The sequence below is a fragment of the Zea mays genome, chromosome 5 (genome assembly GCF_902167145.1).
Source record: "Zea mays cultivar B73 chromosome 5, Zm-B73-REFERENCE-NAM-5.0, whole genome shotgun sequence".
Classification (NCBI taxonomy): domain Eukaryota; kingdom Viridiplantae; phylum Streptophyta; class Magnoliopsida; order Poales; family Poaceae; genus Zea; species Zea mays.
Window position 1 is genome coordinate 98599318 of NC_050100.1, and position 25359 is coordinate 98624676.

A 25359-nucleotide genomic window follows, 5' to 3' on the forward strand; every position below is an offset into this window, starting at 1 on the left:
AAAATGGGACGGAGGAAGTATTATATTATGCTATTTCATGAAGCATATATATATGGGCCTGTTTGGTTCAGCTTTTTTCTGACCAGCTTTTCTGAAAATCTGGCTGTGGGGAGAATCTGACTGTGGGGAAAATCTGAGTATAATTACGATTACGTGTGGAGGAAGATAAAGTTGTTCATAGGGCTCAGGATCTAGAAAGTGATGGATTCCTACTATTAGAACGACTCAACCGATTATTTGTCTATGTTGATTTTTGATGGTTTTTGCCCCAACAATTTTTATAGAAGCTGGCTAAAAAGCTGAGCGTTTGGCAGTCCGCAACAGCTTTTGGTGGCCAGAAGCTGCCAGAAGCCGAAACAAACAGGGCCTATATGTGCGGCAACACATGTTACGACAAGCTTCATCTCAACGCGCGCAACATAACTTATTACAAAACTTGGAAGGTAGAAACATTCCCAAAAGTTCATACATAAACATCCCATCCTCCAAAAGCTGCAACAATTTTCAACTAACAAAAGTAAAAAGTATCGATGACCTCTCCTGCAAAAACATAAGAATAAAACTCTGAGTAGTCACTTGGCCTAATCTAGCTTTCATTTACCAACTTTAGTTTCACTTTTTAACTACGATGCATAGCAGTGATCCAGTCTTTATTTCGAAGTAACGACAATCTAAATCGATTAATACCCAACTGAGGATCTCTCATCACAACCTTTGCATATGTCAACTTGCCTTTGGGTTTTTTCAAGACTAGGACGGGTTCACGCGACCCGAGACCACCAAAATGGGACGGAAGGAGTATTATATTATGCCATTTCAACACATGTGACACCGATAAGCTTCATCTCAACGCGCGCGCGAAGCCGTGCGTAAGTTACTAGTTTACATAAGGAAGGCTCTGCACCTAGAAGCGAGCAGAGGGGGCCACGTCGACCCGTATGATCCTTGTTCAGCGGTGGCAATTTTTTCTTCTTTTACTCTCTTCGTTTAATTTAAAAAATAAAAAACACACTTAGGCGAGCAGAGGGGGCATGTTTGGTTTGTGCCTAAATGTGCCACACTTTGCCTAAGGTTAGTCGTTCGAATTGAATAACTAACCTTAGACAGAAAAGTTAGGCAAAGTGTGGCAATTGAGGTAACAAACCAAACATGCCCTAAGACTCCAACAGTCAACCGCAAACCTCTCCGAACCGTAGCTGTAGGAAGGTTAGAGATGTATCCAAATACTTATTTGATGTTAATTTTTTGTTCTTTTTTCGATTAGAAAAATTAGGATATATAATTTGGTATGTAAATTATATTCTTATTTTTAACATTGAGTTTATTAAGATTCATAAATAGTTAATCTTAAATTTATTCTACATCATTTAAATAATCGATACAAAAATTCGGATACGATACTATTCGGATTCATATGTTTTTTTCACTTTTTTTCTTGTAGGGAAGAAATAATGCACAAAAAGTTATATAAAAATTATTCATGTCTTCAATAATATTTAACAATATGACTAAAAATTAGCATAAAATTTTATGCACATCTATGTTGAAATGTTAGATTTGTAATATAACTAGTCGGTTGCATGTGCGTTGCGACAACTTACAACAATACCCATGTAAACTATCCATAAAAAAATTCAAGATTTTTTATTGATGGTCTTCACTCTCTATATAATATTTTTTTATTTGGCTAACTGATGTTATTGTTTACTCCATGCAATATGTCTTGGTGCAACACGACCAATAAAGTGATCTATTAGATGAGTGTTAACAACGACTGATTAAACGAACAGAGATTATAAAATGACATAATTCCACCATATAGAAACCAAATAAAAGAAAGTTTGTGAGCTCAAGTTTCTAAAATAAGTCACATGAAGTCAAACTTATAAAAAAGATACATCAAAATACGGAGTGATTGCTAAAGTCAGACATCAATAAAAACTAGATGCGCTGCATATAAATTATGCTATTTTGTAGCAATTACTAACGTTTAAAACTAACAAATAACCTTTCATTTTACTGTTAGTGTGACAATTATTGTTGCTCTATCTAATTCAACAACCTCAAACACTATGGAGTCTATTGCGTCAATGTGGTCTCCGAAACGATCTAATGCTTGCAAGAGCCAAGAACGTCGTGTCGTGCTTGAGTTGTAGCCTCGACCCGTAGTGCTGGCCCGACCCGACCCGACACGATTATATTTTTTATTTTACAAAAAACGTATATACATATATATACAATTTATATTTAATATTAAAAATATCTGAGCATGATGTTCTACTGGTTAGACAACTTAATCTAGTGTTTCCCGCCCTTCTTCCATCAGGCATCAGGGCATGGGTTCAAACCCACATCCTGCACTGTTTTTTAATATTTTACGTCGATTTAATCAAATGAGTCGACGGTCTAACGGGCTGGCCCGGCAGACATGACGTGCCTAGGCCAGAGTTGTGGCCCGCGGGCGTCTGGCCCATGCCGGATCGTCGTTTGGCCCTTATAGGCGTGCTATGGATTAATTTGAAATAGTTGTGAGGGGTTATTTGTAAAAAGATGACGCGGGACGAATATTAAAAAAATAGGATATATAATTTGGTATGTAAATTTATATTCTTATTTTTAACATTAAGTTTATTAAGATTCATAAATAGTTAATCTCAAATTCATTCTATATCATTTAAATAATCGATACAAAAGATACGGATACTATTCGGATTCATATGTTTTTTCACCTTTTTTTTCTTGTAGGGAAGAAATAATGCACAAAAAATTATATAAAAATTATTCATGTCTTCAATAATATTTAACAATATGACTAAAAATTAGCATAAAATTTTATGCACATCTATGTTGAAATGTTAGATTTGTAATATAATTAGGATGTTTTAAAATTATTCCTAGTAAGACCTTGTTCGGTTATTTTCAACCTATATGGATTAGATGGGATTAAAAAAATTGAAAAGAATTTTGACTTACTTGGTATTTAAACCTACTCAATCCTATCCAATCCATATGAACTGAGATGAAAACAAATAAGCCCTAAATGAACACGGTAGCAACCAGACTCCTCCAACAGGCACCCGTAAACCACCGCCAGACATGAGGGCTCTGCCTCTTCCCCGGATGTATGCAGGGATTTCCATTCCCATGATCCACCGTGTCGTAGCAACGACCGTGGGAAGGAGGCTTCCCTAGGAGGCGCGACAGCAGGAGATCTCGTTGACGAGCAGGACAGAGTAGCTAGCGTATGTATATTGTAACTAGGTATATACCCGTACGTTGCTACGAAGTCAACATGTTATATTAAGATACATTGAGATACAGAAATACTAATTGTCATTCTATGCTCTCGTTAGCATCTTTAGATGATAAAGAGGTTTACATACCTTAAAAAATCTATACTACTTCTTAAGATACTACTGTAGGCGTCCACAATCTATACTGGTGCACGGTTCTGCCGAGGGCTCTCTGCCAATATAATATGCTAAATAAAAAATTTACTGACACAAAAAATTAAATTTAGTTTTGTATTGGCATAACTGCATCCAACAATATAATATGCTAAATAAAAAATAGATGTATGCAACAATGCGATTTTGTAAAAACAATATAATAAACTAAATAATAAAAAAACAAATACAGTGAAGAACCACAATCTAAGTACTGACTTAGTTACAAGAATCTGAGGCTCAAATCAAGAATCTTCAGAGTGACTTGGAATAGCAACAGAACCAAATTTCAGTTATCCAGCAAGCGAATGAAGAAACACAGGATAAAAATTTAAGCTTGCAAAAGCAACTGGAAGAAACTAAGACTAATATGCACACAACAAACACATCGCATCACATCTTTTATGAAACTTTGCTATTTCTATACAATCTAGAAAAATCATGTGTTCTATGTTTTAAGTTAAAACGAAGAATCCCATGGCACAAAGAGCATGCTGAAGCCCTAAGAGGCTCACCCTTATTCCCATGGCACAACAGCACAAAGAGCATGCTGCATCTCTCTTGGCACCTCGCATATTCACATATATGGCATGGAAACTTTACAGATGAACTCATTTCGTGTGTAATTTAGGTACAACACACAGATTTGGTAGTCATCCAATACGCTATTGCAATCAATTCCACACAATCTCGCTCACCTTATTTGCCTCCCGATCAGTACATCCGCACCTATCTGAATAGTCTTCTCTGCCCACCAATCCAAATGACTTGATCACCTCTTTACTGCCACAAATACAGTGAAGAACCACAATCTAATCACCTACATAATCTGCACCTATCTGAATAGTCTTCTCTGCCCACCAATCCAAATGACTTGATCACCTCTTTACTGTCACAAATACAGTGAAGAACCACAATCTAATCACCTACATAACATAAGCAGCTTGTGGTGATGCTGCATGGGAGGTAAGCTCCTATTTTTCACAAACTTGATCAGTGATCACCCACACTGGCCACCTCCATTATTATCTCCATCTTTATCCTTGTCCTTAGGAGGAGTTGGAGTATTCTGCGTCTTCAGAAAGAATGAGGTCGAGAGCAGAGATAGTGAGACTTGGACCTGATCCCGGCCCATCCTCACCGGCAACTGCAGCCTTTGCTGCCCGCGCGGCGCTCCAGCAGCACGTTGCTGGACTGGACGGATGTACATCTCGTGTAGGCGCCGAAAGCCGCCAAGAGGAAGCACGACACTGCGAAGCATCTGCTCGGAGAATCCAATGCAGGCCCACTCCCGCACGCACGCCGCCTCCCAGCGGCCGAGTGCGTGAGCGGCGGCCTACCGCACCGTAACTCCAGGCGGCCGAGCGCGTGGGATGACAGGCTACTTCTCCGGGGAGCTGGTGCGCGTTGATGGCAGCCTCGGATCCCCGTAATCATGGAGCAGAGGGGGAGGAGGGTGGGGGATCCGCGGCAACCTTCCATGACGGGCGGTGGGTGGGGGCGGATCGGCGTCGTGGAAACCTTCCATGCGACGTCGTGGGGAGGAGGTGCGCATTGATGGCGGCCTCGGATCCCCGTAATCGCGGAGCAGATGGGGGAGGAGAATGGGGGATCCGTGGCAACCTTCCATGACGGGCGTTGATGGCGGATCGGCGTTGATGGCGGGGAGCACTCGGCAGAACCGTGCACCAGTATAGATTGTGGACGCCTACAGTAGTGTCTTAAGAAGTAGTATAGATATAGATAAAATCTTAGGTAGTTAGAATAGGGGGAGATGGGTGGAGGGAATTGTTGGAGAGACACTAAACATAGGGGGATAATCTTTTAGAGGGAGGTATTAAAATAAAGTAAATAGTATATTTAGAGGGAGATAGGTCTGTGGTTTCTATAACCGTGGGAGAAATATTTGACCGATGGAAATCGTCTGTTGCTACTTGGATTATAAGCCAGAGGTCCCTTCACGGAGAGATGACTTCATGCCCTTAGGCGCCATCACAAGGGGTTGCTGCAGTAGATGAGGAACCCACTTCGCCTTGAGATTTTGCATGCGCTCCTTACTGCTCTTGTGTTGTATCATCAAAGGTTTGGCTACTAGCGGTGAGGGTCTCCACAGCTGTAACTTTCCCTCCCTTTTCTCACGCATCAGGGACGTCATCCTTCTTAGGTGCCGCCGGATGAGGTTGCTGCATCAGGTGAGGAACCCTCTTCGCCTCGCTTGAGATTTGGTGTGTGCTGCTTCTCTCGCTTTCTAAGACTATCCGCAGCGGTTCCCTCTAAATTTTCCCCCATATATCACTTTTTTTATCACATCACCAACATTTCATCCCTACTTTTTTTATCTCTCGCATCGATTATCCCTATATTCTACCTCTATATCCATCTACAACTATAAAATATTATTATCTAACCCTATTCACTATTCATTACCATTTTTTCGTCCACTAAAAAAACACTAACGTGCACGAGGGTAGGGGGCGGCTTCCACCCGCCAGCTTTAGCGGATCCCTGTAGAGCGCACGATACTTGAGGGTAGGGGGCGGCTTCCACCCGTTAGATCTAGCGAGTCCCTGTAGAGCGCGCTTGCACTGTACTAGCTTTAGCGCGTACCGATGCGGGCGTAGCGTGGTCCTGTACGTGCTAAATGCAGGGAAGGGGACTCGTGGCACGCACCGCTGCAGAAAGCCTAAAAGGTTTGCCGGCTGGTGGCGAGGGTTTCCACCACCAAAACTTTGCCTCCCTATCCTCAGTTCCTTACACATTGGTGATGCCGCTCTTCTCAAGCGCCGCAGGACGTGGTTGATGCAATGTCACACCCGGTTTTGGAAGGCAAACCGAATACGAACCATGTATGTGCCAAGATCAAAAACTCACGTACTGTAACACCCTAAATCCATCACCTAAAAGTAACCAATTTATATTATAAATTTTCAGTAGAAATGAACATATTTATGTTTTTAAATAAGGAAACATTGATATAAAATGAATTGAACAATTTTTTCGATAGATAAAATTTTACCAAGTGTGTGATGCATTCATGTTGAAGCACACATTTTATTTGACTTGATTTCGCAAATCCAAATTTTAGATTAACTTTATGAGAAAAGTTCATTTTATAAAATAATAATGAATTGTTAAAATATATAACTAAGAAAATATGTATTTTTTACATAATTGATCATTTGTTTGTAAGTATTTACAAAAGTTTCCTTTTTATTGATTTAATTGATGTCCATTTTATTTGATTAGTGGATTAATCCTGAAATAAATTATTTTTCAGATTGAGTGTTTTATTTATGTAATATTATTTTTAAATTTATTATAGTTTTTTTAAATATCTAAATATATAATTTTATATATCTTCTTAATTAAAAATAGAAGAAAAAGAAGAAAACAAAAAAAAGAAAGACAAAACACACGATCGTTCGGCCCATCTCCCTGTATGGTGTATGCCTCCCATGTCACTCTCTTCTTTCCACTCTCATATTTCTATGGCAGGTGGGCCCTACTTGTAAGAGACTTCATCTTCCCCAGACCAAAAATTGGAACGCACACACCCATAGTCCTTGGCCCTACGCAACAGCCACCGCCCCCTCCCATCCTGCTTCTCCAGCCGCCGCCAGGGGGAAATCCCCTTCTTCCCTGCCGCGTGGGCCCCACCCGGCCTTTCCCTCTCCCCTCCCCTTCCCAGCTGCAGCACGAGCCGCCAGAGCCGAGCAAGCCGGCGCCCAGACCCGCGACACCGCAGCCGCTCGCGCCCGCAGCCACTCGCCCCGGCACCAGGAGGACCCGACGCCCCTACACGCGCCCATCTGCGCAACCCGATCCCGGCCCCGCGCCAGGTCCTTGAGCAGCGCCGACCACCGAAGCCCAACCACGCCTCGTGCAGACCGTTCTTCTCTGCGTTATTAGAAGCTTCAATGCGTCCGTTCCTCTCCCTCCCTCATTACTCCCTCTCCTCCATGAACACCATTGATGGCGTCTTGAAGCCATGGACGACCGCCCTCTCCTCTCCCTCCTCTCTTCTATAAAAGTCGTTGAGCCCTTTGCTCCTCCCTGTCGAGCTCACTCTCTCCCTCACCTCTCTCCCTCACCCATCTCATGTGCTCGCTCATCGAACCACGCCGTCACCGGAGCTCGTGCCCACCGCGTCCGCGCAGCACCCCGGCTACCGCAGCAACGTCACGCGCGCACACGCTGTCAAACCCCTGCCCACGCCATGCCCAGTTCGTCGCCGGACCGTCCGCGTAGCACCCCAACTGGACCTTCCGCGCCTCGCTATTCGAACGCCGTCACCGGAGCTCGTCTGTGTAGCACCTCGACCGTGCTCACGCCGTTCGTCGATCGTCCGCCATCCGTGGAGCCTCACCGGAATCCGCGTCCAACGTCGAGCCTCGTCCGCACCGCGACCGAATCCCTCCATTCACCACAAGGTTGAAGACAACCCGAATATTTTTATAACTCCAAAATCATGTTTTAAATTAATTCATGAATTTGGTAATTATTCATTGTGATTTGGAATTCATATGTGTAAACGATTGATTTTGTGTGATGAATTAGTGAATGGTTTTTAGACGTGATATTGGTTTACGATTTCTTTAGAATTTGGGATTGGAAAGAGGAATGACAGATTTTGGTAGACCATGTGTTAGTGATGAAAACACTAGATAAATAATATCTTAGTTAATTTTGTTTATGACGAATTTTAGAATTTATCTAAAAGTTTATATTCATAAGTGCATTTAAACCCACTAAATAGATAATAAAAGCTTCTCTTAACATATATTGAGTAAGCGGTATAGAATTCATAACAATACAAATATTATAGTATAAACAGTGGTTTAATGTATTTGATCTCTAATTATTATAATGGCATTTTTCTTTTAGAAAGAAAAGATAAATCTAAAAGGAGATCACTATTCATAGTATAAATAATTAGGTAATAATTAGTTTATTTCTATAGAATTGGTTAAGTCATTACACGTAGGCCATGTATTCTTGGCCAAATAAAAATATAGATTTTTCTAGTTATGATAAATATAAGCATAACACTTAATTACTTAGAATTAGTAAAATACTTGTTTATGTCATAATAACCATGAATATGTTATTAAAAGTCCAATTAGTAATTTACAATTAATTCTTAGAATATAAATGTTAGAAGAATTATAAATAAATAATTTTTAGTTATACGTATAATTTCTATTTAGAAAAGAAAGGAGAAAACAGAAAGAATAGAATTTTATAATAATAAAATGGTTTAATTAAGTGCTCACACCGTCATAACTAAAATGATAGTTTATACATAATTTCCTTTCTAATGAATTAGATCATTTGTTCCTACAATAGAATTAAAGATAATTAATAGGTTAACTAGGTGTGTGCCCGTGCTTGCAACGGAAACATATAACTGTGGACGCTCATGGCAGGTAATGGTCGCACGTGGTGCAGTGCAAGAGCTGCAACGCGGCGCTCAAGGCCATGAAGGCGCTCGAGGCTGCCCTGCAGGTGGCCTCGGTCGGTGTCGTCGGGTTCCTTGCCGTCGCCAAGGGAACGGTCCTCACGTCGACTGTTCAGAGGGCCGCGGTCGTGTCGGCGGCCGTGCTGTGCTTCGCTGCCTCCCGCTGGCTTGCCAACTTCATCCAGAACTTCTACTTCCAAGACTACATCCACGCCTACAAGTGACGCGCTCAGGAATACAACTATTTTTAAGGTTTTTGTTGCTAGGAGATTGTTGTATTTACTGTGAATGCATATTATTAGAAGAATTGGGTGGGTAGAAAGCAGTATCTATGCTGCATTAACTTGTATATAATAATGCATATAATCGATGATGAAACGGAATACACGCGGCTTCAGTTGTGTTCACTGGAACTTCAAATTAGCTGAGTTGGTTAGATGATCTGAGTAATACTTTGCCGATACTCCCCCAAATACCCACCCTCCTTACCGGGCAGTGCCACTAGGGACATGGCGGCCCCACAGCCAATGGTACGCTGTACGACGTGGTAGATGGGATGCTCTCCCAAGAGCGCAGCAGCCTGCTGCCCCACCTAAATCGATAAATAAGTTACCAATGGTATTATATGTTTCCGTTGCAACACTCCCAGATCTCCAAGGAAGAAAAAGATCCGGTCAAATATGCGTCGATGCTCATCCCCAGCTTACATAAGTTACCAATGGTATTATATGTTTCCGTTGCAACGCACGGGCACACACCTAGTTACTTATTCCTTGCATTGTCCACGAGCACTTATCTGACTTAAGTTTTATATATGGCACGTTTGAAGCAAAGTATCAGGACCAGGCAGGCTACCTCTACTTTCTACTTCCAAAATTATCGGTAATGCAATTTGAAACATGCAACCTATAATGTGAATACATGATCAAGCACACGAGGCACAAGAAACTTGAAACTTGGTTACGAACTGATTAGAATAAAGGCATTTGGTGTTCAGTAAGAAAGAAATTTTTAAAAGGTCTGTGTAAATGTCCAAGGAACAAAAATTGAAACGGACAATGTTCATGATTTGCAACATTGTTCGAGTCGAATACAACATGGAGAGACAAGCAGAACCTCTTGACTGCTGTACGACATCTTATTGTAAAACTACAAAGAACTCCTATCATTGTTTCTGCCCGCAAATACCATTTAGCCTTGTGAGACCTTTTCGAGTTCTTCAGTACGATAGTGATGCCGGATAGGATGTAGAAGCCTTCGGAGGTCCTATCAGCTTCCTCTACACCCTGTGAAATGTTACACCCAGCCGGATTTGTTTTAGAGTTGATGATACATTCTATGGAGAAGTACATATGCATTAGAAAAAGGAAAAGAGCTATGCTGGCAAAGTGGCAAAGTGATTTGGCTGATTTCAGATGGCCTTGCATTCATGGTACTGCTATATATTGAATAACTGTGTAGAGATTAACTTTACTTCAGAGTTGGAGATCATCACATTCTTCCCTATCCTCACATTCTTGTCTATGATACACTTTCTACAGAGAGCAAAAGGGGAGATATTAGGATTGAATAGTAAAAGATGATGTCAAAGATGAGAAGATGAAGAGATACATTAGTCGCTAATTACAGAACATTGGAACAAATCTATGACGCTTTATACTTGTTTCTCTATGTTTGTACAATGAAACACTTCAGGCAACAAAGGAAGAGATCTAACCTTGAGGTGCATATTGGTGCCTATCTAAGAACGAACTCCAACAACACTATATTTTACACCACAGTAATCCAAGAAACATCCGTGGGAAATGATTGAATCAGTGATCTGCACTAACACCAACGTGTTAGAAGGGGGCACATCAGCCGGATAGGCCTTCAAGGAATAGTAAATGGATGCCCCAAATGTCAAAATAAGGATAGCAAAGGCAGGTAAGCGCAATACTAATTAATTAATAAAAAACGTGAAATAAATAATTTAATATAGTGCAAAAAGGAAAACACAATGACCCATTTAGTGCAGACAGAGGGGATAAGACCTTACTATTGTTGACAATAGATGGTGGTAGGTTTCTCCGTGATATGTATGTTGGTTTGTTAGCGTCGTAGAAGCTGAACCTCGGAGGATGCATAGTTTAACCGTACTGAGCAGAAGAGTTCAATGTTTCACAATCGCCACAACACCACAGACATTCAAAAGAATAATAACAATAGAGCTGAGAACATGAATGAACAAGTGTGATAAAGGGCTTGCTTTAATACTCCTTTTATAGGTAAACATAAAAAAAGTTAAAGCAGAGCAGAGAGTTACTTGAAGAGTTTGCAATAAGCTAATACAAACAGGCAGATTCCAATAGGAAGTTTGCACCTATCTAGATTGATTTCTTTGATGTCATAATGAAAATTGAATCTTCTTTCAAGGCCTATTGGTTCGAACTTACCTTGTCATAACCGCACCTTGAAATTGTATTAGAAATTGATTCGAACTTACCTTGTCAGCAATACTTTCAAGAAGGTCTAGATCAGTGGTAGGAGAACCAGTCGATTTCTTCAGCTTGAGGAAGACGATAGGTGACAGAACATGGCTGGAAATTTCAAGCTATGCAGTTTCTGATAGTTCTGCAGATTGAATATAAAGAGTGTTGAGATGGTGTCCACCAGTTCGTTACACTGTAAATTAGAAACCGTGTTGTATCTCAAATCATAAGTTCACCAGAAATATCATGGCTACAAAAGATGAGTGTATCTCAAATCATGATTGTTGGGGACTTGTTCTCAAATGCTATGAGTCAAGAACAAGGCAACATAGAAAATATTAATCGGTAAAGTCCTTCGTCCTTCGAAGCATTATTCCCCTTAGGATATAATGGTTTTCGGACGAAGGTTATGAAGGGCGTACCTTCATAAATTCACTATACAGTGACGAAGGATGAATTGTAAGGAATATAAAGGACACCACAAACAATTATATATTACTATCATGTATAAACAGAAATAACGATGAATTACAAATGTACCTTCAACTTGAAGGAGATGAAAGTACAAGCGTGACGCAAAAAGCGAATGCCAAATCCGCGTAAACAGTACGGGGGTACTGTTCACCTATTTATAGGCACGGGACACAACCCATACAAAATTACATTCATGCCCTTTACATTTGATAATAATTCTATAGTAATCTATCGAGGTCTGAATAGCCTTTTCATCTTTAAGTCGGTTTCACTTTTTGCTGCCACGCCGAAGCTTTCCTGCTCACACCTTCGGCGCTGTATCAACCTTCGTATTATTCTGGTCTGCTGTGATGCCGACTTGAGTCCGAAGATACCTGTTCACACATTATACTCCAGAAATACTGTTAAATCCTGTTTTTGAGGACCTTCGGAAGCCGAAGGCCCCCAACAATGATAAAACATACTCTACAAATAATAAACTGTCATGGCTATAAAAGATTAGGATTTGCAACAAAAGAGGGAAAAAGGGATGAATTATCATTCAAAGTTCACCAAAAATATCAAAATAAAAGGAAATGTTATCTACCAGCATTACCTTCTCAGCTATATTAGCAAACTTGAGGAGAAACTATTATCTACCATTCAAAGTTGTTGATGGAATTATTGATTTGATAGTAGTTGGGAGAAACTATTCCCAACTACTGCTAAGCAGCTGCAAGCCAACACAATGTTTTGTGTACTAACTCTACTTGACACAGGGAAAGCTGCACACATGAGGGAGGGAGGATTTCGAACCTTGCATCTCCTTGGTGACCTTTGCCTGCATGCAATCACCAGTTCACCACTAATGCCACCCTTGCAGTATACATTTTTGCCTATAATTTTACATCAAACCTTGTACTAATACATCAACTTGAAGGAGATGAAAGTACAAGCGTGACGCAAAAAGCGAATGCCAAATCCGCGTAAACAGTACAGGGGGTACTGTTCACCTATTTATAGGCACGAGACACAACCCATACAAAATTACATTCATGCCCTTTACATTTGATAATAATTCTATAGTAATCTATCGAGGTCTGAATAGCCTTTTCATCTTTAAGTCGGTTTCACTTTTTGCTGCCACGCCGAAGCTTTCCTGCTCACACCTTCGGCGCTGTATCAACCTTCGTATTATTCTGGTCTGCTGTGATGCCGACTTGAGTCCGAAGATACCTGTTCACACATTATACTCCAGAAATACTGTTAAATCCTGTTTTTGAGGACCTTCGGAAGCCGAAGGCCCCCAACAGTAGCCCTCGCAATATTAATTTGTTTAAAATAATAAATTTAGATTGCGACATGGACGAAGGCTTTACGCCGAAGGTCTGAAAAAACACCTTCCCTTTGCTAGAATAGCAACATTCACTGGCAAGCGGGGTCTTTCAATTTCCAACGCACTGGGCGTATAAATACGGTCATACCGCAAACTCATTTGGCACGCTCTCTGGCTATCTGCTCCCGCTCACTCAATTTTTAGCTCTTGTGCACTAAGATTTGCTGAGTTCTTAGTTTTGAAGCTTCGGCTTTGAAAACAGTTTTTTAGTGTCTCCGAAGATGTCTGAAGATAAGAAGGCTGTTACCGAGATGAAACTGAGTCTCGATGAAGAGAAAAATCTGGGGTTTCTTATAGCAATGTCGAAGACCAACACAGAAAAAATCACCAAGGAGATTCTAGAAGGGTTGTCTGAGGATACTGGTGACAGCGACAGTTATGATGTGGACAACGGTGGTGAAGACTCCGAAGATCGTCCCTGGCGACCAAGCCATTCAGTTTATGGTAAATCAACTATCAAAGAGAATCATCTTGTCCACATCCTGAAGAGAATGAAGTCGTAGTGTACCGAAGCTTTTTGAAAGCTGGGCTGCGATTTCCCTTGAGCAGCTTCGTCGTAGAGGTGCTGAAAATATTCGAAGTCTATCTTCACCAATGTCACACCCGGTTTTAGAAGGCAAACCGAATGCGAACCATGTACGTGCCAGGATCAGTTATTCACGTACACAGCAGTTACATAATATGGACATCATCACACAGTGCTCAAAATAGTATTAATAAGGGAAATAGTCGATTACATCATACGTCTGAGACGTCCATATAGTTCTTACAATAAATCAAAGTGCGGAAAAGAAACGTAGATAACGCGGCCTTCACAGGCAGCCGACTGGGGGTTTGCCGCTAACCCACTCCTAGAACTCGTCGTAGTCTTGGAACTCCTGGAAGTCTCCTTCCACAGCTTCATCTTCGCCTGAGCAGTGGTTGCAATGCTGACAACCTGGGGGGGGGGGGTTTGGTGTGTAGAGCAAGGGTGAGTACACATCAACATACTCAGCAAGTATCCTGTTTGGCTGTAGTGGACTAGCTTTATGTGGGGATAAGTCAAGCAGTTGCTTTTAGTTGGTCAGATTATTATTTACTAGTAGAAAGCCAAGTTTTAGCATTAACCCAAGTTATTAACCCGATGTACCCTTTCCAAACGGAAAGAATACCGCTTACCAGCACCATAATCATAACCAGAACCATCAATCTCATTGCCACCTGTACCACAATGTCTCTGATTCAAGTATCACTAATCACTGGAGCTCCCTTGGCCGCTCATAACCGCGAGCACGGCTGATATATCAGTTTCATAACACTCTGCAGAGGTTGTGCACTTTACCCACAAGCCGTGATTCCCTCTTGCCTCGGGCCGATCAAACCCTTAAACACTACCAAGGTGAATAGGCAGGGTTTCACTACGTAGCCTTTACAAAGATTCCCCGGGGCTGTAGCCACCCGTTAGGTTTCCTAAATGCACCGCACTCCTCCCCAAGGGGCGAACCCAAACTTGGCAGAGCGAGCCGCATACACCGAGCCCCATTGACGGCACGACGGCTAAGTGAACTACATCCCGGATCCTCTAATTATTCAGCTAAGGGCACCCCATTCCACCCTCATGGTTGCACTGTTTTCCCGGGCGGTCATCCATAGAACAGGTCCTTACGGAGAGGCACTCGAGAAACCGCTCGAGTCCCCTTGAAAACCACAAGTATAATCATAAAGAAGAACGGGAAAACAGCGTATCATAGATAATCACATCATGTTCATTGATTAGAGTTGAGCAATAGCATAAAGCTAAACAGTAATAATCCAACCCAAATAGGTAAACAAGGACATGGATAACAAAAGCTAGTCAATCCTTAGGTATAAATGTGTAATGCGGGAGGTGAATTAAAGAATGAATAGGACATGGATAGGTCAAAGGACACTTGCCTCCACCAAACGACTGCTGCTCAGGGGCTTCTCCTGCGAATTCCTCGGGCTCTTCGACTGGATCGTTCTCTATGCGAGCGCAAACATACATACATACATCCACATATTCAATACAAAAGAACAGTACACCATACAAGATAACAAATAAAGCGAATATGCATCAAATATGACATTCGATAACGCATTTGTTATGGTTAGAAAGAAACGGGAAAGGTCTCGCAGGGGGTTAAATCTTATGCACTAATGACACAATTGGTTTTTTAACAAAATAATTCTGTTATATATATTTATATATACTGATGGAAACCTAATCACTTTTAGTTGATCAACATTGCACAGGGTAAACAATTAACTACGTGAATCAATAACATAACGGAATTTTAAATTAAACTTCCTATTTTCCCATAGCATGAACAGTGATTAGCCTACTTAAAATACAGTAATTATGATCACAGAAAGTAAATAAAATAAAATAAAAAAAATAAAAAACAGAAGGGGGGGGGGCGGTTGAACCGGCCCTAGGGCGGTTGAACCGGCCCTAGGCGGGGCGCGGGCGCGGGCGGGGCTGGCCGGGCGGCTGAGCCGCTGAGCCGGCCGGTTGAACCGGCGACCAGGCGGGCGCGCGGGGGGGGGGGGGGGGGGGGGGTCGGGCTGGGGAGGGCGGGCGGCGCAGGGGGCGGCCGAGCCGGCCGAGCAGGGGGCGGGGCGGCCGAGCCGCAGGGCGCGCAGGGGCGCGGGGCAGGGCGCGGGGCAGGGCGCGGGGCGGCCGAGCGGCCGAGCCGGCGGGGTGGGGCGGGCGGCCGAACCGGCCATGGGGCCGAGCGGCGAGGGGAAGGGGAGGGAGGAGAGGGGAGAGAGGGAGGAGGGAGAGAGGGAGGAGGGGGGGGGGCTCACCGGTGTCGGGGATCGACGGCGAGGGGCGGCCGGCGGCAGGGGGCGGCGCGGCGACCTAGGGCAGGGGGCGGGTAGGGGGTAGGGGGCGGCGGCTTAGGTGGGGAGGGAGAAAATGAGGGGGGAGAGGGAGAGGGTTAGGGAATAAGGGAAAGAGGGGGGGGCGGCTGGGCCTATTGGGCCCAAGGGGGGGGCGCGCAGGGGCCTGGGTCGGCCGGGGTCGGCCCACGGCGCGGGAGAGAGAGAAAAAGAGAAGAGAAGAGAGAAAGAGAGAGAAAGAAAAAAGGAAAGATTACTTCCCTGTTTTCGAAATCCGATCTTTCTACATGAATGCAATTGCGCTTTCAAAACAATCAAAAGAAATGCAAGGTTCGGCATGGTGCATCAAACAACATAAAGTATTTAGGGTTTTTTTTCTTACACGGGAATTCCAAACCGAATCCCGCTTAGAACTTTGGAAAAGGTCAAGGTTTAGCGAAGGGAAAAAGAAAAGGAAAAGGTAACGCCCGAATTTTGGCGAGTAAAGAAAAGAAAAAAAATTCAACTGCAAAATTCGGGGCGTTACAAACCTATCCCCCTTAAAAGAATCTCGCCCTCGAGATTCAGGGCTGGCTAGCAAAGAGCTCCGGGTACTTGGCCATCAGATCATCTTCACGCTCCCAGGTTGCTTCTTCTTCAGAGTGGTGACTCCATCTGACTTTGCACATTCTGACGGTCTTCCTTCGGGGGACTCTATCTGCAACCTCAAGGATCTGAGCTGGCTTCTCAACATAGGTCAAGTCCTCCTGGACCTCAAGACCTTCCACTGGCAACTGCTCTTCCGGCATACGCAAGCACTTCTTCAACTGAGACACATGAAAGACATTATGCACAGCAGACAAATTCTCTGGCAAACTGAGCTGATAAGCCACTTCTCCTCGCTTTGCAAGAATCTGATACGGACCAATGTAGCGGGGTGCTAGCTTGCCTTTCACTCCGAATCTTCTGACTCCTCTGATCGGTGACACTTTCAGATAGACAAAGTCTCCGACTTCGAAACTCAGCTCTCTTCTTCTTGTGTCTGCATAGCTTCGCTGCCTCGATTGCGCTATCTTCAGATTCTCTCGAACCATCTTGATGTTCTCTTCGGCTTCGAGCAAAATGTCTGGCCCAAACACTTGCTTTTCTCCAGGCTGATCCCATTGCAACGGAGTTCTGCAACTCCTTCCATAGAGCGCTTGAAACGGTGACATCTTCAAACTGGCCTGGTAACTGTTGTTATAGGAAAACTCTGCATAAGGCAATCTCTTATCCCATCCGGACTGATCTTGCAACGCACAGGCTCTCAACATGTCTTCAAGAATTTGATTGGTTCTTTCAGTCTGACCATCTGTCTGCGGGTGATAAGCTGAACTGAAATTCAGATGCGTGCCCAAGGCTTCATGCAACTGCTGCCAGAAATGAGAGGTGAACTGCGTTCCTCTGTCTGACACTATCTTCTTTGGCACACCATGAAGACAAACGATCCGAGACATATACAATTCTGCCAATACTGCACTGTTGTAGTTGGTCTTGACAGGTATGAAGTGGGCTGACTTGGTCAAGCGGTCCACTACTACCCAAATGGAATCGTAGCCGGCTCGAGTGCGAGGCAATCCGACTATGAAATCCATACCAATTTCATCCCATTTCCACTGAGGGATCTGCAACGGTTGCAACAATCCAGCTGGTCTCTGGTGTTCTGCCTTAATTCTTCGACAACTATCGCACATAGCCACATGCTCTGCGATTTCTCTTTTCATTCCGTACCACCAGAATTTCTTCTTCAGATCCTGATACATCTTCTCACTGCCAGGGTGAATCGAATAGGCTGTCTCATGAGCTTCCTTAAGAATCAACTCCCGAATAGACTGGACATTGGGAACACATAAGCGGTCTTTGAACCATATCACGCCTTCTGCATCTTCTCGAAAGTCTTTGCCTCTGCCATCTAGAATCAATCGCCGAATCTCACTGATCTTCTCATCATTTTTCTGCGCTTCTTTGATTTCGCGCTCCAAGGTAGGTTCCAATTCAACTGTGACTCCTCGCGAACTGTTCAGAAATCCGAGACTCAACCTGTCAAACTCTTTGGCCAACTCATAAGGCATCGGACGAGCGACCATCAGATTGACTTGACTCTTTCTGCTCAGAGCATCTGCCACTACGTTTGCTTTGCCTGGATGGTAATGAATCTCCAACTCATAGTCTTTGATCAATTCTAACCATCTTCGTTGCCTCATGTTCAATTCTGACTGAGTGAATATGTACTTCAGACTCTTGTGATCTGTGTAAACATCGCATTTCTGTCCATACAGATAGTGCCTCCATGACTTCAGTGCGTGAACCACTGCTGCCAACTCTAGATCATGGATTGGGTAGTTCTTCTCATGAACCTTCAGCTGTCGGGACGAGTAAGCCACAACTCTTCCCTCTTGCATCAACACACATCCCAAACCTGTGTAACAAGCATCGCAATACACCGAGAAGGGCTTGTGCACATCAGGCAAGACTAGGACAGGCGCTGTTGTCAACTTCTCTTTCAGCGCTTCAAAGGCCTCTTGGCATTTCTGGGTCCACTTGAACTCAACCTTGTTACCTAGCAACGCTGTCATTGGCTTCGCAATCTTCGAAAACCCTTCAATGAATCGCCGATAATATCCGGCCATTCCAATGAAGCTCTTGATTCCTCGAGCATCCGTTGGCGCTTTCCAGTTTAGAATGTCTGCCACTTTCTTCGGATCCACAGCCAATCCTTCTTTGTTGATTATGTGACCCAAGAACAGGACCTCACTGATCCAGAACTCACACTTGCTCAACTTTGCATACAACTGGTGCTCTCGCAATCTCTGCAATACCATCCTCAAATGATCTGCATGCTTTTCTTCACTTTGAGAATAAACCAGAATGTCATCAATGAATACCACCACGAACTTATCAAGATAATCCATGAATACACTGTTCATCAAGTTCATGAAGAATGCTGGCGCATTGGTCAAACCAAAAGACATCACTGTGAACTCATATAAACCATACTTGGTAATGAATGCCGTCTTCGGAATGTCCGAAGGTCGGATCCTGAGCTGATGATAACCTGACCTCAGATCGATCTTGGAGAACACACTGGCTCCTCTCAACTGGTCGAACAGATCTTCTATTCTGGGCAAAGGATACTTGTTCTTTATCGTGACCTCATTCAAAGCTCGATAATCAATACACATCCTCTTGGTGCCATCTTTCTTCTCCACAAACAAGACAGGGGCGGCCCAAGGCGAGGTGCTTGGCCGGATGTAACCTTTCTCTGACAGCTCATCAATTTGCTTCTTAAGTTCATCCAACTCTGGTCCAGATATTCTGTAAGCTCTCTTAGAGATGGGGGCGGTTCCAGGAAGAAGCTCTATAGCAAATTCAACTTTCCGCTCTGGTGGCATACCCGGTAAATCCTTTGGAAACACATCTGGGAATTCAGACACAACCTTGATACTCTCAATTGGGTCTGCTTCACTGCTATCGACAGCCATCTGATAACAACTTCCTTTCTTTGGCTCAGGCGGGACTAACTCGGTCACCACTTCCTCTCCTAGTGGGGACACCAACTTGATTGTCCTTTTATCACAACTGATAACTGCCTGATACTTATCTAACCAATTCATCCCTAGGATGACATCTATTCCCTGAGTACCCATTACTATAAGGTTGGCGGGAAACGCTATCCCCCTTATTTCCACACTTATATTCAAACAAATGCTATCGGCTCGAATTCTACCACCGGCTGAGTCAATTTGAATGGGGGTTAACATGGTAGTAGTTGGAAGATTATGTGCTTCTACCCATGATGCAGTAATGAAAGAATGCGTTGCTCCAGTATCAAATAACACTTCTGCAATATGGGAGTCGACTGGGAACATACCTACTATCATGTCGGGGGTCTCCTGAACTGCTTCAGCTTCCAAGTGATTCAGTCTTCCATGATTATAGCGCTGCTGAGAGCGGTTGCCTGCTCCAGGCTGAGACACATTCTGCTTTGCTGGGGCATTGGGGCCTGACTGCTGCTGGGCTGCCTTCTTCGGACATTGCATCACCCAGTGGCCTTGCTCTCCACAGTGGAAACACGCTCTGTTTCCAACTTGAGCTGGTGCTGCCTGACTGTTCTGCTGATTTGCTGGGGCAGGAAGACGAGGTGCTTGCTGATTCTGCTTTTGAAACTGACCTCCTGACTGATTGCTCTGACGGTTCTGGTACTGATGCTGAGGATACTGCCTTTGGAACTGCTGATACTGCTGACGCTGCTGATGCTGCTGAGGTGGACGCTGGTTCTGCCTGAACTGCTGAGGTTGATTGCCTGAGAAACGGGGACGGCTGCTGCTTCCAGGCTGGGGTCCACTGATCTTGCGCTTACGATCTTCCATCTCCTTACGCTTCCTTTCTGTCATGATTGCTCTGTCAATCAGGTGCTGGAATGTCGGGAAGGTGTGATTCATCAGCTGATACTGCAGAGGGTCAACCAAGCCTCTCAGAAAACGGTACTGTCGCTTGGCGTCGGTGTTGACATCTTCAGGAGCATAGCGAGACAATTGCAGAAACCTGTCTCGATACTCACTGACAGACGATGACCCTTGCTTAAGGGCCAGGAACTCCTCCTTCTTCACTGTCATCAGACCCGCAGGGACATGGTACTGACGAAAGCTACCTCTGAATTCTTCCCAGGTGATGGTGTCGGGGTTGGCATGGGTGGCGAGGTAAGACTCCCACCACGATTGGGCTGCTCCTTTCAACAGACGGGGACCATACAAGACTTTCTCCCGGTCATCGCACTGAGCGGTATGCAACTCCCGCTCCACAGTGCGCAGCCAATCTTCAGCATCCATGGGGTCAGAAGAGTGAGCGAACGTTGGTGGATGACCTCTCATGAATTCAGCACGCTTGTCTCTAGGCATCTGAGGCATCTGAGGCTGGGGTGGTGCTTGCTGCTGTTGCTGCTGCTGCTGCTGCTGAATGGCGGCCAGAGTCTGACCGATGGCTTGAACTGCCTGAGTCTGCATCAGAAACATCTGCTCGATCGACATCGGGGGCGGGGGCGGCAGGTGCTGCTGCTGGGGCACCTCATCCTGCGGAGCGGCTCGCTCCTGCTGAGCACGCCTTCCTCCTCTACGCCTGTTCTCTGACATCTGCAGAACGCAACCACACATCAGAACTGATCTGGCAAAGCTTGCAGCATAAGAAAAGAGTATAGAATTCTCCAACAGCACTGAACAGATGAGCATCTTCACTGATCTCCAACACAGACCACGCAGCTTCTCAGATAAAGAGGAAAGTAGAATAAAGGTTTTCCCAACTATATAACTAACTTTATTGACATAGTATGTAAACCAAAATGCAGGGGATACCCACACTCTGGTGACAATCATTACAAAGATCCAAACCAAACATAGTTCATCATGACAAACGTAAATGCACAGGATATAGCAAACTACCCTGTCTAACTAAAACTAACTAAGACCGAGACTAACGCTAAGACTGAAGCTTCCATGTATATGTTTATTTCGTATTAATTACAAGATCCAACTCTAACGATCTATGGTTCTAGGTTTATCTTGGTCTTGCAGGCGGGATTGCCATAAGACTGGTGTCCACGCTGAGGTGAGCGGTACGGGTGCTGAGTCCCGACGGGAGCGGGGGAACCACCGTCCAGATAACGACGTTCCGCGCGCTCAGCCCGCAGCTGGGCGATCTCAGCACGAGCCCTACTCAGCTCGTCTAATGCATGGTCCAGCTCCGTGTTTAGCACGGCGGCTAGGTTGACTGTGCTGCTCAACCTAGGATTGCCCTCACCGACAGGTGAGACAATCACGCCTCCTGTGCTGCCAGATGAACGGCGGGGGTAATACTTCAGGTCAAGACCGTCAGCTGCCCCACCGAAAACCGAGCAGTAGTGCGAAAGCGCACGCCGTGCAGCATCTTGCATGGCTGCCTCAGCTGAGTCCCGCTCAGAGATAGAATAGTGCTCTGAACAGGCCTCTGCACCCTGGAGACTGTCCTCCGGGCAGCGCACCAAGCAAGTCGCCTCCCAGCGGTCCGGGTAGACCCCGCGACTATGCTGGTAGACCACACAGCGATACTCGACGGACCAAGTATGCCGGTCAAATGCCCGACGTAGCAGGGTGTCGAGCGCATCGTGGAAGTGACACCCGCGAGCAGCGTCGCGAGTGATGGGTCGAGCAACCCATCCTTCCGGCTCAGGGTTAGCAGAGAAGTCGGTGTCGTGGCTCGAGCTGTCGTCGCCATCTCCGTCGTCTGGGTCTCCTCCAGCAGCTACTCCAGAAGCTGGGGCGCCCAGTGGTGGTGCAGGGGGCGGCTCCAGAGGAAGCACAGGGGAGCAGCTCCTCACAGACTCTATCTCCTGGTGGAGCGAGAAGGAAGAGCTCTGCTGCTCCTGTCGTCGACGCTCCTGCTCCTCACGCAGGCGGTGGTGTAGTCTCTCCAAGTGGCTGGACTGTCCGGCCACGGGACGGCGAAGCGGACGCTCAGCAAGACGGGAGGGTAAGAAGGGGATGACTGACTTTCGTGCAGTGTGTCTAAGTCGAGCCATCTACAAAAGACATCGCAAGCAAAAGGGTGAGAACAGAATTAATATGACCAGCAAGTAATGAATCATAAATAGATGAAGGATTAGAATAAAACATGATTTTCAGCAAGGTATAATATATAGTAGAACATAGGTTTGGTCGGTATGACCAACTTTTGAAGGGATATCAAAGTCAAGGCAGAGACAGAGGTCTATAGTCCTTAGAACGACCATTCTACTCTAGGTTAGCGGTCCTACAGTCAGCACGGCTTTGATACCACTTATGTCACACCCGGTTTTAGAAGGCAAACCGAATGCGAACCATGTACGTGCCAGGATCAGTTATTCACGTACACAGCAGTTACATAATATGGACATCATCACACAGTGCTCAAAATAGTATTAATAAGGGAAATAGTCGATTACATCATACGTCTGAGACGTCCATATAGTTCTTACAATAAATCAAAGTGCGGAAAAGAAACGTAGATAACGCGGCCTTCACAGGCAGCCGACTGGGGGTTTGCCGCTAACCCACTCCTAGAACTCGTCGTAGTCTTGGAACTCCTGGAAGTCTCCTTCCACAGCTTCATCTTCGCCTGAGCAGTGGTTGCAATGCTGACAACCTGGGGGGGGGGTTTGGTGTGTAGAGCAAGGGTGAGTACACATCAACATACTCAGCAAGTATCCTGTTTGGCTGTAGTGGACTAGCTTTATGTGGGGATAAGTCAAGCAGTTGCTTTTAGTTGGTCAGATTATTATTTACTAGTAGAAAGCCAAGTTTTAGCATTAACCCAAGTTATTAACCCGATGTACCCTTTCCAAACGGAAAGAATACCGCTTACCAGCACCATAATCATAACCAGAACCATCAATCTCATTGCCACCTGTACCACAATGTCTCTGATTCAAGTATCACTAATCACTGGAGCTCCCTTGGCCGCTCATAACCGCGAGCACGGCTGATATATCAGTTTCATAACACTCTGCAGAGGTTGTGCACTTTACCCACAAGCCGTGATTCCCTCTTGCCTCGGGCCGATCAAACCCTTAAACACTACCAAGGTGAATAGGCAGGGTTTCACTACGTAGCCTTTACAAAGATTCCCCGGGGCTGTAGCCACCCGTTAGGTTTCCTAAATGCACCGCACTCCTCCCCAAGGGGCGAACCCAAACTTGGCAGAGCGAGCCGCATACACCGAGCCCCATTGACGGCACGACGGCTAAGTGAACTACATCCCGGATCCTCTAATTATTCAGCTAAGGGCACCCCATTCCACCCTCATGGTTGCACTGTTTTCCCGGGCGGTCATCCATAGAACAGGTCCTTACGGAGAGGCACTCGAGAAACCGCTCGAGTCCCCTTGAAAACCACAAGTATAATCATAAAGAAGAACGGGAAAACAGCGTATCATAGATAATCACATCATGTTCATTGATTAGAGTTGAGCAATAGCATAAAGCTAAACAGTAATAATCCAACCCAAATAGGTAAACAAGGACATGGATAACAAAAGCTAGTCAATCCTTAGGTATAAATGTGTAATGCGGGAGGTGAATTAAAGAATGAATAGGACATGGATAGGTCAAAGGACACTTGCCTCCACCAAACGACTGCTGCTCAGGGGCTTCTCCTGCGAATTCCTCGGGCTCTTCGACCGGATCGTTCTCTATGCGAGCGCAAACATACATACATACATCCACATATTCAATACAAAAGAACAGTACACCATACAAGATAACAAATAAAGCGAATATGCATCAAATATGACATTCGATAACGCATTTGTTATGGTTAGAAAGAAACGGGAAAGGTCTCGCAGGGGGTTAAATCTTATGCACTAATGACACAATTGGTTTTTTAACAAAATAATTCTGTTATATATATTTATATATACTGATGGAAACCTAATCACTTTTAGTTGATCAACATTGCACAGGGTAAACAATTAACTACGTGAATCAATAACATAACGGAATTTTAAATTAAACTTCCTATTTTCCCATAGCATGAACAGTGATTAGCCTACTTAAAATACAGTAATTATGATCACAGAAAGTAAATAAAATAAAATAAAAAAAATAAAAAACAGAAGGGGGGGGGCGGTTGAACCGGCCCTAGGGCGGTTGAACCGGCCCTAGGCGGGGCGCGGGCGCGGGCGGGGCTGGCCGGGCGGCTGAGCCGCTGAGCCGGCCGGTTGAACCGGCGGCCAGGCGGGCGCGCGGGGGGGGGGTCGGGCTGGGGAGGGCGGGCGGCGCAGGGGGCGGCCGAGCCGGCCGAGCAGGGGGCGGGGCGGCCGAGCCGCAGGGCGCGCAGGGGCGCGGGGCAGGGCGCGGGGCGGCCGAGCGGCCGAGCCGGCGGGGTGGGGCGGGCGGCCGAACCGGCCATGGGGCCGAGCGGCGAGGGGAAGGGGAGGGAGGAGAGGGGAGAGAGGGAGGAGGGAGAGAGGGAGGAGGGGGGGGGCTCACCGGTGTCGGGGATCGACGGCGAGGGGCGGCCGGCGGCAGGGGGCGGCGCGGCGACCTAGGGCAGGGGGCGGGTAGGGGGTAGGGGGCGGCGGCTTAGGTGGGGAGGGAGAAAATGAGGGGGGAGAGGGAGAGGGTTAGGGAATAAGGGAAAGAGGGGGGGGGGGCGGCTGGGCCTATTGGGCCCAAGGGGGGGGCGCGCAGGGGCCTGGGTCGGCCGGGGTCGGCCCACGGCGCGGGAGAGAGAGAAAAAGAGAAGAGAAGAGAGAAAGAGAGAGAAA

The 25359-nt window shown here is 45.3% G+C and overlaps 1 protein-coding gene across 1 annotated transcript; it reads right to left on the reverse strand.

Moving 5' to 3' along the window:
* Window positions 1-4072: 4072 nt before the first annotated feature.
* LOC100382026 (uncharacterized) lies at window positions 4073-5363 on the reverse strand. The gene has a single exon (NM_001174791.1). It carries the CDS (start codon window positions 4926-4928, stop codon window positions 4584-4586), a length of 345 nt encoding a protein of 114 aa, NP_001168262.1. The 5' UTR covers window positions 4929-5363; the 3' UTR covers window positions 4073-4583.
* Between the last annotated feature and the right edge of the window lie 19996 nt (window positions 5364-25359).